We start from the raw sequence: 13,616 nt of genomic DNA, 5'->3' as shown, positions 1-13,616 counted from the left end.
GAGGAGACAGGAACTTGGCCCAAACAAAAATTCAACAACAAAAAACAGAAACAGGGTTTAGTGAAACTGAAATCACCAATATTCTTGATAAAGATTTCAAAATAAAAGTCATAAACATGAGCCAAGATGGCGGCGTGAGTATGACAGTGGTAATCTCCTCCCAAAAACATATGTATTTTTGAAAATACAACAAATACAACTATCCCAAAAAGAGAGACCAGAAGACACAGGACAACAGCCAGACTACATCCACACCTGCGAGAACCCAGCGCCTGGTGAAAGGAGTAAGATACAAGCCGCAGCCCGGCGGGACCTGAGGCCCCTCACACCAGCTCCCAGCGGGAGGAGAGGAGTCGGAGCGGGGAGGGAGAGGGAGCCCAAGACTGCTAAAAACCCAGCCCCAGCCATCCACACCAGAGCGCAGACACAGTGCGTGTGTGGGGTGCTGGAAACTAGGGGAGCAGGACAGTAAGACCTCTGAGCAGGTCTGGAAGCCGGTGCCCTGGGGACAAAGAAAAGCGAGTGCTTTTTGAAAGTCTTAAAGGGACAGGGATCCCACAGCTGGACAGAAGCATCCCGGGCCACAGTCCAGCAGCTGGAAATTCCAGGGAACTCCGGGCGTACTAACCTCCTGTCAACAGCTCTGAGACCCCTCACGGAGGTAAACAGCCAAACAGCCCCCCATCCATTACCCCTCCAGGGCCCCGCCATAGCAGACTAGCAGCCTGAGGCTGGCCATACACACAGCAAGGGAGCTTCCTCCATACCAGCCAGGCAAGATACAGAGACCCAGTCCACACGCAATTGCCAAACACAAGCCACTAGGTGTCGCAGTTGTCCCAGTAAAGAAAGGCCAGGAGAGTGAAGAAAAAGTCTAGGCTCTCCCACCTGACAGAAGCATCAATAGCATACAACTGCACCTATCAAAAGGCAAAAAAATTTGATCCAGACAAGACTAACCCAGACAGCTTCGACATCTTCTACAACTTCCCCTGAGAAGGAACCTGGGGAGATAGATTTACCCAGTTCTCCTGAAAAAGAATTCAAAACAAAAGTCATAACCATGCTGATGGTCTTGCAGAGAAATATGCAAGAACTAGGGAGGCAGAATACAGAAATAAAACAATCTCTGGAAGGACTTCAAAGCAGAATGTACGAGATGCAAGAGACCATTAATTGACTAGAAAACAGAGAACAGGAACACAGAGAAGCTGATGCAGAGAGAGATAAAAGGATCTCCAGGAATGAAAGAATTTTTTTCTTTTTTTTTTTTTTAGATAAGTATTTTTTAATGAAGGGTAGTTGACACACAGTATTACATTAGTTTCAGGTGTACAACACAGTGATTCAACATTTATATACACGATAATTCTAGGCACCAGCTATCACCATACCAAGTTGTTACAATATTTTGACTATATTCCTTATGCTATACATTACATCCCGGTTACTTATTTATTTTACAATTGGAAGTGTGTACTTTTTTTGTGTGTGTGTGTGAGGGCATCTCTCATATTTACTGATCAAATGGTTGTTAACCACAATAAAATTCTGTATAGGGGAGTCAATGCTCAATGCACAATCATTAATCCACCCCCAAGCCTAATTTTCATCAGTCTCCAATCTTCTGAAGCATAACGAACAAGTTCTTAAATGGAGAAGAAATTCTTACATAGTGAATAAGTTACATGGTGAACATTACAAGGGCAGTCATCACAGCAGCTTTTGGTTTTGATCATGCATTATGAACTATAAACAGTCAGTTCAAATATGAATATTCATTTGATTTTTATACTTGATTTATATGTGGATACCACATTTCTCTCTTTATTATTATTATTTTTAATAAAATGCTGAAGTGATAGGTAGATACAAGACAAAGGTAGAAAACAGTTTAGTGTTGTAAGAGAGCAAATGTAGATGATCAGGTGTGTGCCTGTAGACTATGTGTTAATCCAAGCTAGACAAGGGCAATAAAACATCCACGGATGCAGATTTCTCTCAGAATAGGGGGGAGGAGGTTCTAAGCCTCACCTCTGTTGATCCCCATTTTCTCACCTGATGGCCCCCCTGCGACTGTGCCTGTCTTAGGTTGTTCCTCCCTTGAGGAATCTTACCCGTCTCTGGCTAACCAGTCATCTTCCAGGGCCATACAGGGAAATGTAAAGTTGGTAAGTGAGAGAGAAGCCTTATTGTTCGAAAAAGTTAGCTTTTTACTTCTTTGCATATTTTATGCCCTGTGGCTTCTATGCCCAGCATTTGTCATGAGGTGTCTTTACCACTTGGGAGAATTATGATACTCGGTAAATTCGATATGAGGCACGAATTCGACTTAAGGGTTATAATTAGGAAGGAAGAAGAAAAGCTATAGAAGTAGCAGGCAGAAGAAAACCTGGGAAGATTGATTATTTCTTTGACATACATTCTTGTAGAGTAACTTCAGCATGTATAGGTTTTAAACTACTAATTAAATTGCACACACACATTAATATAATAGGAGTACAGTTACGTAACCAAAGCATACCTGTAATTACCAGACATCTCCAGTGAAACCAAGAAAACCAGTTAGGCACCTTAGGCATTTGTGAAAACTTATCTATAATATGGTGGATATTGTCCAACTGAACTTGAACAGTCTGAGAGAAATAAGACAAATTAAAACAACCCATTCCTGGGGACTGTTCACATCCCATATGTTCTTTTAACAGTAAATAGTCTGTAGTTGTAAGATTTTGGAGCGCTACAATTTGCACTTCTAATTCTTGGTTGAGTTCCAACAGTTTAGATCCAGTCAAATTTGTTGTTTTGCTGTATGCACAGGCCAGCTTAGATATCTCCTTCATTCCCATGGCAAGTCCAGGAACTGGTGGGATGAGTGCATCTACACCTGTAGCAGTGCATGGATCTTTGTTGGGGTTTTTTGATGGTCATCTTCTGGCATGAGTCTTCCTGAGAGTGCTGATGTTGGAAGTTCTTTTTCATATCGTATCTTAGTTCATTTTCGGGGTAGCCAAATTAGGCTTTGATCCTCTGTATAAACACAAACAGACCCGTTGCCTACACTTTTATATGCCCTTTATATCATTGTGTAGAACTCATTGGAGGTCACCACACAGGAACTGCTTTTTTTTTAATGATTAATCTACACTTACATGATGAATATTTTGTTTACTAGGCTTTCCCCTATACCAGGTCCCCCCTATATGCCCCTTTACAGTCACTGTCCATCAGCATAGCAAAATGTTGTAGAGTCACTACTTGTCTTCTCTGTGTTGTACAGCCCTCCCCTTTCTCCCACCCCCATGCATGCTAATCTTAATATCCCCCTTTTTCTCCCCCTCCGTTATCCCTCCCTACCTACCCATCGTCCCCAGTCCCTTTCCCTTTGGTACCTGTTAGTCCATTCTTGAGTTCTGTGATTCTGCTGCTATTTTTTCATTCAGTTTTTCCTTTGTACTTATACTCCACAGATGAGTGAAATCATTTGGTATTTCTCTTTCTCTGCTTGGCTTGTTTCACTGAGCATAATACCCTCCAGTTCCATCCATGTTGTTGCCAATGGTAGGATTTGCCCTTTTCTTATGGCTGAGTAGTATTCCATTGTGTATATGTACCATATCTTCTTTATCCATTCATCTATCGATGGACATTTAGGTTGCTTCCAATTCTTGGCTATTGTAAATAGTGCTGCGATAAACATAGGGGTGCAGTGGTCTTTCACATACTTGATTGCTGCATTCTTAGGGTAAATGCCTAGGAGTGGAATTCCTGGGTCAAATGGTAAGTCTATTTTGAGCATTTTGATGAACCTCCAAACTGCTTTCCACAATGGTTGAACTAATTTACATTCCCACCAGCAGTGTAGGAGGGTACTTGTTGTTTGTCTTTTGGATGACAACCATCCTTACTGGTGTGAGGTGATACCTCATTGTAGTTTTAATTTGCATTTCTCTGATAATTAGCGATGCGGAGCATCTTTTCATGTGTCTGTTGGCCATCTGTATTTCTTTTCTGGAGAACCATCTGTTCAGTTCCTCTGCCCATTTTTTAATTGGGTTATTTGTTTTTTGTTTGTTGAGGTGTGTGAGCTCTTTATATATTCTGGACATCAAGCCTTTATCGGATGTGTCATTTTCAAATATATTCTCCCATACTGTAGGGTTCCTTTTTGTTCTATTGATGGTGTCTTTTGCTGTACAGAAGCTTTTCAGCTTAATGTAGTGCCCCTTGTTCATTTTTGCTGTTGTTTTCCTTGCCCGGGGAGATATGTTCAAGAAGACGTCACTCATGTTTATGTCTAAGAGGTTTTTGCCTATGTTTTTTTCCAAGAGTTTAATGGTTTCATGACTTACATTCAGGTCTTTGATCCATTTTGAGTTTACTTTTGTATATGGGGTTAGACAATGGTCCAGTTTCATTCTCCTACATGTAGCTGCCAGCATCATCTGTTGAAGAGACTGTCATTTCACCACTGTATGTCCATGGCTCCTTTATCAAATATTAATTGACCATATATGTCTGGGTTAATGTATGGATTCTCTAGTCTGTTCCATTGGCCTGTGGCTCTGTTCTTGTGCCAGTACCAAATTGTCTTGATTACTATGGCTTTATAATAGAGCTTGAAGTTGGGGAGTGAGATCCCCCCCCACTTTATTCTTCTTTCTCAGGATTGCTTTGGCTATTCGGGGTCTTTGGTGTTTCCATATGAATTTTTGAATTATTTGTTCCAGTTCATTGAAGAATGTTGCTGGTAGTTTCATAGGGATTGCATCAAATCTGTATATTGCTTTGGGCAGGATGGCCATTCTGACGATATTAATTCTTCCTAGCCATGAGCATGGGATGCGTATGCATCTGTTAGTGTCCCCTTTAATTTCTCTTAAGAGTGACTTGTAGTTTTCAGAGTATAAATCTTTCACTTCCTTGGTTAGGTTTATTCCTAGCTTTTTATTTTTTTTTAATGCAATTGTGAATGGAGTTGTTTTCCTGATTTCTCTTTCTATTGGATCATTGTTAGTGTATAGGAAAGCCACAGATTTCTCTGTGTTGATTTTGTATCCTGCAACTTTGCTGTATTCCGATATCAGTTCTAGTAGTTTTGGGGTGGAGTCTTTAGGGTTTTTTATGTACAGTATCATGTCATCTGCAAATACTGACAGTTTAACTTCTTCTTTACCAATCTGGATTCCTTGTATTTCTTTGTTTTGTCTGATTGCCGTGGCTAGGACCTCCAGTACTATGTTAAATAACAGTGGGGAGAGTGGGCATCCCTGTCTAGTTCCCGATCTCATAGGAAAAGCTTTCAGCTTCTCGCTGTTCAGTATGTTGGCTGTGGGTTTTTCATAGATGGCCTTTATTATGTTGAGGTACTTGCCCTCTATTTCCATTTTGCTGAGAGTTTTTATCATGAATGGATGTTGAATTTTGTCGAACGCTTTTTCAGCATCTATGGAGATGATCATGTGGTTTCTGTCTTTCTTTTTGTTGATGTGGTGGATGATGTTGATGGACTTTTGAATGTTGTGCCATCCTTGCATTACTGGGATGAATCCCACTTGGTCATGGTGTACGATCCTTTTGATGTATTTTTTAATTTGGTTTGCTAATATTTTGTTGAGTATTTTTGCATCTACGTTCATCAGGGATATTGGTCTGTAATTTTCTTTTTTGGTGGTTTTTTTTCTTTTCCTGGTTTTGGTATTAGGGTGATGTTGGCTTCATAGAATGAGTTTGGGAGTATCCCCTCCTATTCTATTTCTTGGAAAACTTTAAGGAGAATGGGTATTATGTCTTCCCTGTATGTCTGATAAAATTCTGAGGTAAATCCATCTGGCCCGGGGGTTTTGTTCTCTGGTAGTTTTTTGATAACCGCTTCAATTTCGTTGCTGGTAATTGGTCTGTTTAGATTTTCTGTTTCTTTCTGGGTCAGTCTTGGGAGGTTGTATTTTTCTAGGAAGTTCTCCATTTCTCCTAGGTTTCCCAGCTTGTTAGCATATAGGTTTTCATAGTATTCTCTAATAATTCTTTGTATTTCTGTGGGGTCTATCGTGATTTTTCCTTTCTCGTTTCTGATACTGTTGATTTGTGTTGACTCTCTTTTCCTCTTAATAAGTCAGGCTAGAGGCTTGTCTATTTTGTTTATTTTCTTGAAGAACCAGCTCTTGGTTTCATTGATTTTTGCTATTGTTTTATTCTTCTAAATTTTATTTATTTCTTCTCTGTCTTTATTATGTCCCTCCTTCTGCTGCCCTGAGGACTCATTTGTTCTTCTTTTTCCAATTTTGATAATTGTTACATTAGACCATTCATTTGGGATTGTTCTTCCTTTCCTCTAAAACTGCTTTTGCTGTATCCCACAGTAGTTGGAGCTTTGTGTTGTTGTTGTCGTTTGTTTCCATATATTTCTGGATCTCCATTTTGATTTGGTCATTGATCCATTGATTATTTAAGAGTGTGTTGTTAAGCCTCCATGTGTTTGTGAGCCTTTTTGCTTTTTTTGTACAGTTTATTTCTAGTTTTATGCCTTTGTGGTCTGAAAAGTTGGTTGGTAGGATTTCAATCTTTTGGAATTTACTGAGGCTCTTTTTGTGGCCTAGCATGTGGTCTATTCTGGAGAATGTTCCATGTGCTCTTGAGAAGAATGTGTATCCTGTTGCTTTTGGATGTAGAGTTCTGTAGATGTCTATTAGGTCCATCTGTTCTAGTGTGTTGTTCAGTGCCTCTGTGTCCTTACTTATTTTCTCTCTGGTGGATCTGTCCTTTGGTGTGAGTGGAGTGTTGAAGTCTCCCAAAATGAATGCATTGCATTCTGTTTCTTCCTTTAATTCTGTTAGTATTTGTTTCACATATGTTGGTGCTCCTGTATTGGGTACATATATATTTATAATGGTTATATCCTCTTGTTGGACTGAGCCCTTTATCATTATGTAATGTCCTTCTTTATCTCTTGTTACTTTCTTTGTTTTGAAGTCTGTTTTGTCTGATACTAGTATTGCAACACCTGCTTTTTTCCCTCTGTTGTTTGCTTGAAATATCTTTTTCCATCCCTTGACTTTAAGTCTGTGCATGTCTTTGGGTTTAAGGTGAGTCTCTTGTATGGATGGATCTTGCTTTTTTATCCATTCTATTACTCTGTGTCTTTTGATTGGTGCATTCAGTCCATTTACATTTAGGGTGATTATTGAAAGGTATGAACTTATTGCCATTGCAGGCTTTAAGTTTGTGGTTACCAAAGGTTAACAACACACTTTACTATCTTACTCTCTAACTTAACTCACTTATTGAGCTATTATAAACACGGTCTGATGATTCTTTATTTCTCTCCCTTCTTATTCCTCCTCCTCCCTTCTTCATATGTTGGGTGTTTTGTTCTGTGCTCTTTTTAGGAGTGCTCCCATCTAGAGCTGTCCCTCTAAGATGCCCTGAAGAGGTGGTTTGTGGGAGGCAAATTCCCTCAACTTTTGCTTGTCTTGGAATTGCTTAATCCCTCCTTCATATTTAAATGATAATCGTGCTGTATACAGTATTCTTGGTTCGAGGCCGTTCTGTGTCATTGCATTAAGTATATCATGCCATTCTCTTCTGGCCTGTAAGGTTTCTGTTGAGAAGTCTGATGATAGCCTGATGGGTTTTCCTTTTTAGGTAACCTTTTTTTTCTCTCTGGCTGCCTTTAATACTTTGTCCTTGTCTTTGATCTTTGCCATTTTAATTATTATGTGTCTTGGTGTTGCCCTCCTTGGATCCCTTGTCATGGGATTTATGTGTAACTCTGGTCTGAGAGGCCATTTCTTCCCCTAGTTTGGGAAAGTTTCCAGCAATTATTTCTTCAAAGACACTTTCTATCCCTTTTTCTCTCTTCTTCTTCTGGTACCCCTATAATGCAGATATTGTTCCATTGCAATTGGTCACACAGTTCTCTTAAAATTGTTTCATTCCGGGGGGGCGGAGCCAACATGGCGGCGTGAGTAGGACAGTGGGAATCTCCTCCCAAAAACATATATATGATTGAAAATACAACAAATACAACTAATCCTAAAAGAGACCAGAAGACACAGGACAACAGCCTGACTACATCGACACGTGTGAGAGCCCAGCGCCTGGTGAAAGGGGTAAGATATAAGCCCTGGCCGGCGGGACCCCAGCACACCTCCCCCCATCTCCCAGCGGGAGGGAGAGGGAGCCCAGGACTGCTAAACACCCAGCCCCAGCTACCTGCACCAGAGCACAGACACAGTACATGTGTGGAGGGCTGGTAACTCAGGAAATAGGGCAGCAAGACCTCTGAGCGGGTGCCAAAGCTGATGCCCCTGTGACAAAGAAAAGCCAGTGCTCTTTGAAAGTCTTAAAGGGACAGGGATTTAACAGCTAGACGGAAACAACACAGGTCACAGCCCAGGGGCTGGAAATTACAGGGAAAACCGAGTGCACTAACCCCCCGGGCAACAGCTCTGAGACCACTCACGGAGGTAAACAGCCAAACAGCTCCCCCCCGACTGTCCATTACCCCTCCCGGCGCTGCGAAAGCAGAGAAACAGCCTAAGGCAAAACACGCCCACAGAAAGGCAGAAAGGAAAATTCCTACACTTTGGGAGGGCAAGACACAAAGACCCAGCCTACACGCAATAACCCAACACAAGCCACTAGGGGTTGCGGTTGTCCAAGTAAAGAAAGGCCAGTAGCAAGTGAAAAGTTTGGCCCTCCCAGCTGACAGTCAATAGCACCTGTCAACATGAAAAGGCAAAAAAATATGATCCAGACAAGACTAACCCAGACAGCATCAGTATCTGCTACATCTTCCCCTGAGAAGGAACCTGGGGAGATAGATTTAGCCAGCCTTCCTGAAAAAGAATTCAAAACAAAAGTCATAACCATGCTGATGGACTTGCAGAGAAATATGCAAGAACTAAGGAAGGAGAATACAGAAATAAAACAAGCTCTGGAAGGACTTCAAAACAGAATGGACAAGATGCAAGAGACCATTAATGGTCTAGAAAACAGAGAACAGGAATGCAGAGAAGCTGATGCAGAGAGAGATAAAAGGATCTCCAGGAATGAAAGAATTCTAAGAGAGCTGAGTGACCAATCGAAAAGGAACAATATACGCATTATAGGAATACCAGAAGAAGAAGAGAGAGAAAAAGGGATAGAAAGTGTCTTTGAAGAAATAATTGCCGAAAACTTTCCCAAACTAGGGGAAGAAATGGCCTCTCAGGCCACAGAGGTACACAGAACTCCCATGACAAGGGATCCAAGGGGGGCAACACCAAGACACATAATAATTAAAATGGCAAAGATCAAAGACAAGGACAAAGTATTAAAGGCAGCCAGAGAGAAAAAAAAGGTTACCTACAAAGGAAAACCCATCAGGCTATCATCAGACTTCTCAACAGAAACCCTGCAGGCCAGAAGAAAATGGCATGATATACTTAATGCAATGAAACAGAAGGGCCTTGAACCAAGACTACTTTATCCAGCATGAATATCATTTAAATATGAAGGAGGGATTAAACAATTCCCAGACAAGCAAAATTTGAGGGAATTTACCTCCCACAAACCACCTCTTCAGGGCATCTTACAGGGACAGCTCTAGATGGGAGCACTCCTAAAAAGAGCACAGAACAGAACACACAACATATGAAGAAGGGAGGAGGAGAAATAAGAAGGGAGAGAAATAAAGAATCATCAGACTGTGTTTATAATAGCTCAACAAGCGAGTTAAGTTAGAGAGTAAGATAGGAAAGAAGCGAACCCTGAACCTTTGGTAACCACAAACTTAAAGCCTGCAATGGCAATAAGTTCATACCTTTCAATAATCACCCTAAATGTAAATGGACTGAATGCACCAATCAAAAGACACAGAGTAATAGAATGGATAAAAAAGCAAGATCCACCCCCTGCTTTGAGAGAAATCTTCTGCATCCGTGGATGTCTTGCTGCCCTTGTCTAGCCTGGATTAATACTTAGTCCATAGGCACACACCTGATCATCTGATCATCTACATTTGCCCTCTTACAGCACTAAACTATGTTTTCTACCTTTATCTTGCATCTACCTACCACTTCAGCATTTTATTAAAAATAAAAAAAATAATAATAATAGGAGAAATGTGGGATCAACATATAAATCAAGTACAAAAATCAAACGAATATTTATATTTGACCTGATTGTTTATAGGTCATAATGCATGATCAAAACCAAAAGTTTCTGTGATGAATGCCCTTGTACTGTTCACCATGTAAGAATTTATTCACTATGTAAGAATTCGTTCACCATGTAAGAACTTGTTCGTTATGCTTCAGAAGATTGGAGACTGATGAGAATTAGGCTTGAGATGGATTAATGATTGTACATTGAGCGTTGACCCCCCTATACTGAATTTTATTGTTGTTAACAACCATTTGATCAATAAATATGAGAGATGCCCTCTCAAAAAAAAAAAATTAAAAAAAAAAAAAAGAAAAAGCAAGATCCATCCATACAAGAGACTCACCTCAAACCCAAAGACATGCACAAACTTAAGGTCAAGGGATGGAAAAAGATATTTCAGGAAAACAATAAAGAGAAGAAAGCAGGTGTTGCAATTCTGGTATCAGACAAAACAGACTTCAAAATAAAGAAAGTAACAAAAGACAAAGAAGGACATTACATAATGATAAAGGGCTCAGTCCAACAAGAGGATATAACCATTATAAATATATATGCACCCAATACAGGAGCACCAACATACCTGAAACAAATATTAACAGAACTAAAGGAGGAAATAGAATGCAATGCATTCATTCTAGGAGACCTCAACACAGCACTCACACCAAAGGACAGATCCACCAGACGGAAAATAAGTAAGGACACAGAGGCACTGAACAACACACTAGAACAGATGGACCTAATAGACATCTACAGAACTCTACATCCAAAAGCAACAGGATACACATTCTTCTCAAGAGCACATGGAACATTCTCCAGAATAGACCACATGCTAGGCCACAAAAAGAGCCTCAGTAAATTCCAAAAGATTGAAATCCTACCAACCAACTTTTCAGACCACAAAGGCATAAAACTAGAAATAAACTGTACAAAAAAAGCAAAAAGGCTCACAAACACATGGAGGCTTAACAACACACTCTTAAATAATCAATGGATCAATGACCAAATCAAAATGGAGATCCAGCAATATATGGAAACATATGACAACAACAACACTAAGCCCCAACTTCTGTGGGACACAGCAAAAGCAGTCTTAAGAGGAAAGTATATAGCAATCCAAGCATATTTAAAGGAGGAAGAACAATCCCAAATGAATGGTCTAATGTAACAATTATCAAAATTGGAAGAAAAAGAACAAATGAGGCCTAAGGTCAGCAGAAGGAGGGACATATTAAAGATCAGAGAAGAAATAAATAAAATTGAGAAGAATAAAACAATAGCAAAAATCAATGAAACCAAGAGCTGGTTCTTCGAGAAAATAAACAAAATAGACAAGCTTCTAGCCTGACTTATTAAGAGGAAAAGAGAGTCAACACACATCAACAGAATCAGAAACGAGAAAGGAAAAATCATGACAGACCCCACAGAAATACAAAGAATTATTAGAGAATACTATGAAAACCTATATGCTAACAAGCTGGGAAACCTAGGAGAAATGGAGAACTTCCTAGAAAAATACAACCTCCCAAGACTGACCCAGAAAGAAACAGAAAATCTAAACAGACCAATTACCAGCAACGAAATTGAAGCGGTTATCAAAAAACTACCAGAGAACAAAACCCCCGAGCCAGATGGATTTACCTCAGAATTTTATCAGACATACAGGGAAGACATAATACCCATTCTCCTTAAAGTTTTCCAAGAAATAGAATAGGAGGGGATACTCCCAAACTCATTCTATGAAGCCAACATCACCCTAATACCAAAACCAGGAAAAGAAAAAAAACCACCAAAAAAGAAAATTACAGACCAATATCCCTGATGAACGTAGATGCAAAAATACTCAACAAAATATTAGCAAACCGAATTCAAAAATACATCAAAAGGATCGTACACCACGACCAGGTGGGATTCATGCCAGGGATGCAAAGATGGTACAACATTCAAAAATCCATCAACATCATCCACCACATCAACAAAAAGACAAAAACCACATGATCATCTCCATAGATGCTGAAAAAGCGTTCGACAAAATTCAACATCCATTCATGATAAAAACTCTCAGCAAAATGGGAATAGAGGGCAAGTACCTCAACACTCAACATAATAAAGGCCATATATGATAAACCCACAGCCAACATCATACTGAACAGCGAGAAGCTGAAAGCTTTTCCTCTGAGATCAGGAACAAGACAGAGATGCCCACTCTCCCCACTGTTATTCAACATAGTACTGGAGGTCTTAGCCACGGCAATCAGACAAAACAAAGAAATACAAGGAATCCAGATAGGTAAAGAAGAAGTTAAACTGTCACTGTTTGCAGATGACATGATATTGTACATAAAAAACCCTAAAGACTCCACCCTGAAACTACTAGAGCTGATATTGGAATTCAGCAAAGTTGCAGGATACAAAATTAACACACAGAAGTCTGTGGCTTTCCTATACACTAACAATGAACTAATAGAAAGAGAAATCAGGAAGACAATTCCATTCACAATAGCATCAAAAAGAATAAAATACCTAGGACTAAACCTAACCAAGGAAGTGAAAGACCTATACCCTGAAAACTATAAGACAGTCTTAAGAGAAATTAAATAGGTCACTAACAAATGAAAACTCATCCCATGCTCCTGGCTAGGAAGAATTAATATCGTCAAAATGGCCATCCTGCCCAAAGCAATATACAGATTAGATGCAATCCTGAACAAACTACCAACAGCATTCTTCAATGAACTGGAACAAATAGTTCAAAAATTCATATGGAAACACCAAGGACCTCAAATATCTAAAGCAATCCTGAGAAGGAAGAATAAAGTTGGGGGGGATCTCACTCCCCAACTGCAAGCTCTACTACAAAGCCACAGTAATCAAGACAATTTGGTACTGGCACAAGAACAGAGCCACAGACCAATGGAACAGAATAGAGACTCCAAACATTAACCCAAACATATATGGTCAACTAATATTCGATAAAGGGGCCATGGACATACAATGGGGAAATGACAGTCTCTTCAACAGATGGTGCTGGCAGAACTGGACAGCTACATGTAAGAGAATGAAACTGGATCACTGTCTAACCCCATACACAGAAGTAAACTCAAAATGGATCAAAGACCTGAATGTAAGTCATGAAACCATAAAACTCTTAGAAAAAAACAAAGGCAAAAATCTCTTAGACATAACCATGAGTGACCTCTTCTTGAACTTATCTCCCCGGGCAAGGGAAACAAAAGCAAAAATGAACAAATGGGACTATATCAAGCTGAAAAGCTTCTGTACAGCAAAGGACACCATCAATAGAACAAATAGGTATCCTACAGTATGGGAGAATATATTCGTAAATGACAGATCCGATAAAGGGTTGACATCCAAAATATATAAAGAGCTCACACACCTCAACAAAGAAAAAGCAAATAATCCAATTAAAATATGGGCAGAGGAGCTGAATAGACAGTTCTCTAAAGAAGAAA

The 13,616-nt window shown here is 39.8% G+C and overlaps 1 protein-coding gene across 11 annotated transcripts in view; it reads right to left on the bottom strand.

Moving 5' to 3' along the window:
* CCDC18 (coiled-coil domain containing 18) overlaps positions 1-13,616 on the bottom strand; it is a 200,237-nt gene that overhangs the window by 170,629 nt on the left and 15,992 nt on the right. The window contains exon 1 of one of the 11 annotated variants that reach the window (XM_073234292.1): positions 629-2,515. The exons of the other annotated variants lie outside the window; for them this stretch is intronic. Within the exon in view, the coding sequence (XP_073090393.1) occupies positions 629-711 (83 nt within the window). The 5' untranslated portion in view covers positions 712-2,515. Of the gene's footprint in view, positions 1-628; positions 2,516-13,616 lie in introns of those variants that run through there. 11 annotated transcript variants of the gene reach the window in all.

Source organism: Manis javanica, chromosome 4 (genome assembly GCF_040802235.1).
Source record: "Manis javanica isolate MJ-LG chromosome 4, MJ_LKY, whole genome shotgun sequence".
NCBI classification, from domain to species: Eukaryota; Metazoa; Chordata; class Mammalia; order Pholidota; family Manidae; genus Manis; species Manis javanica.
The sequence above is the reverse complement of the archived record's forward strand: the minus strand, read 5'-3'. Positions and strand labels throughout refer to the sequence as shown.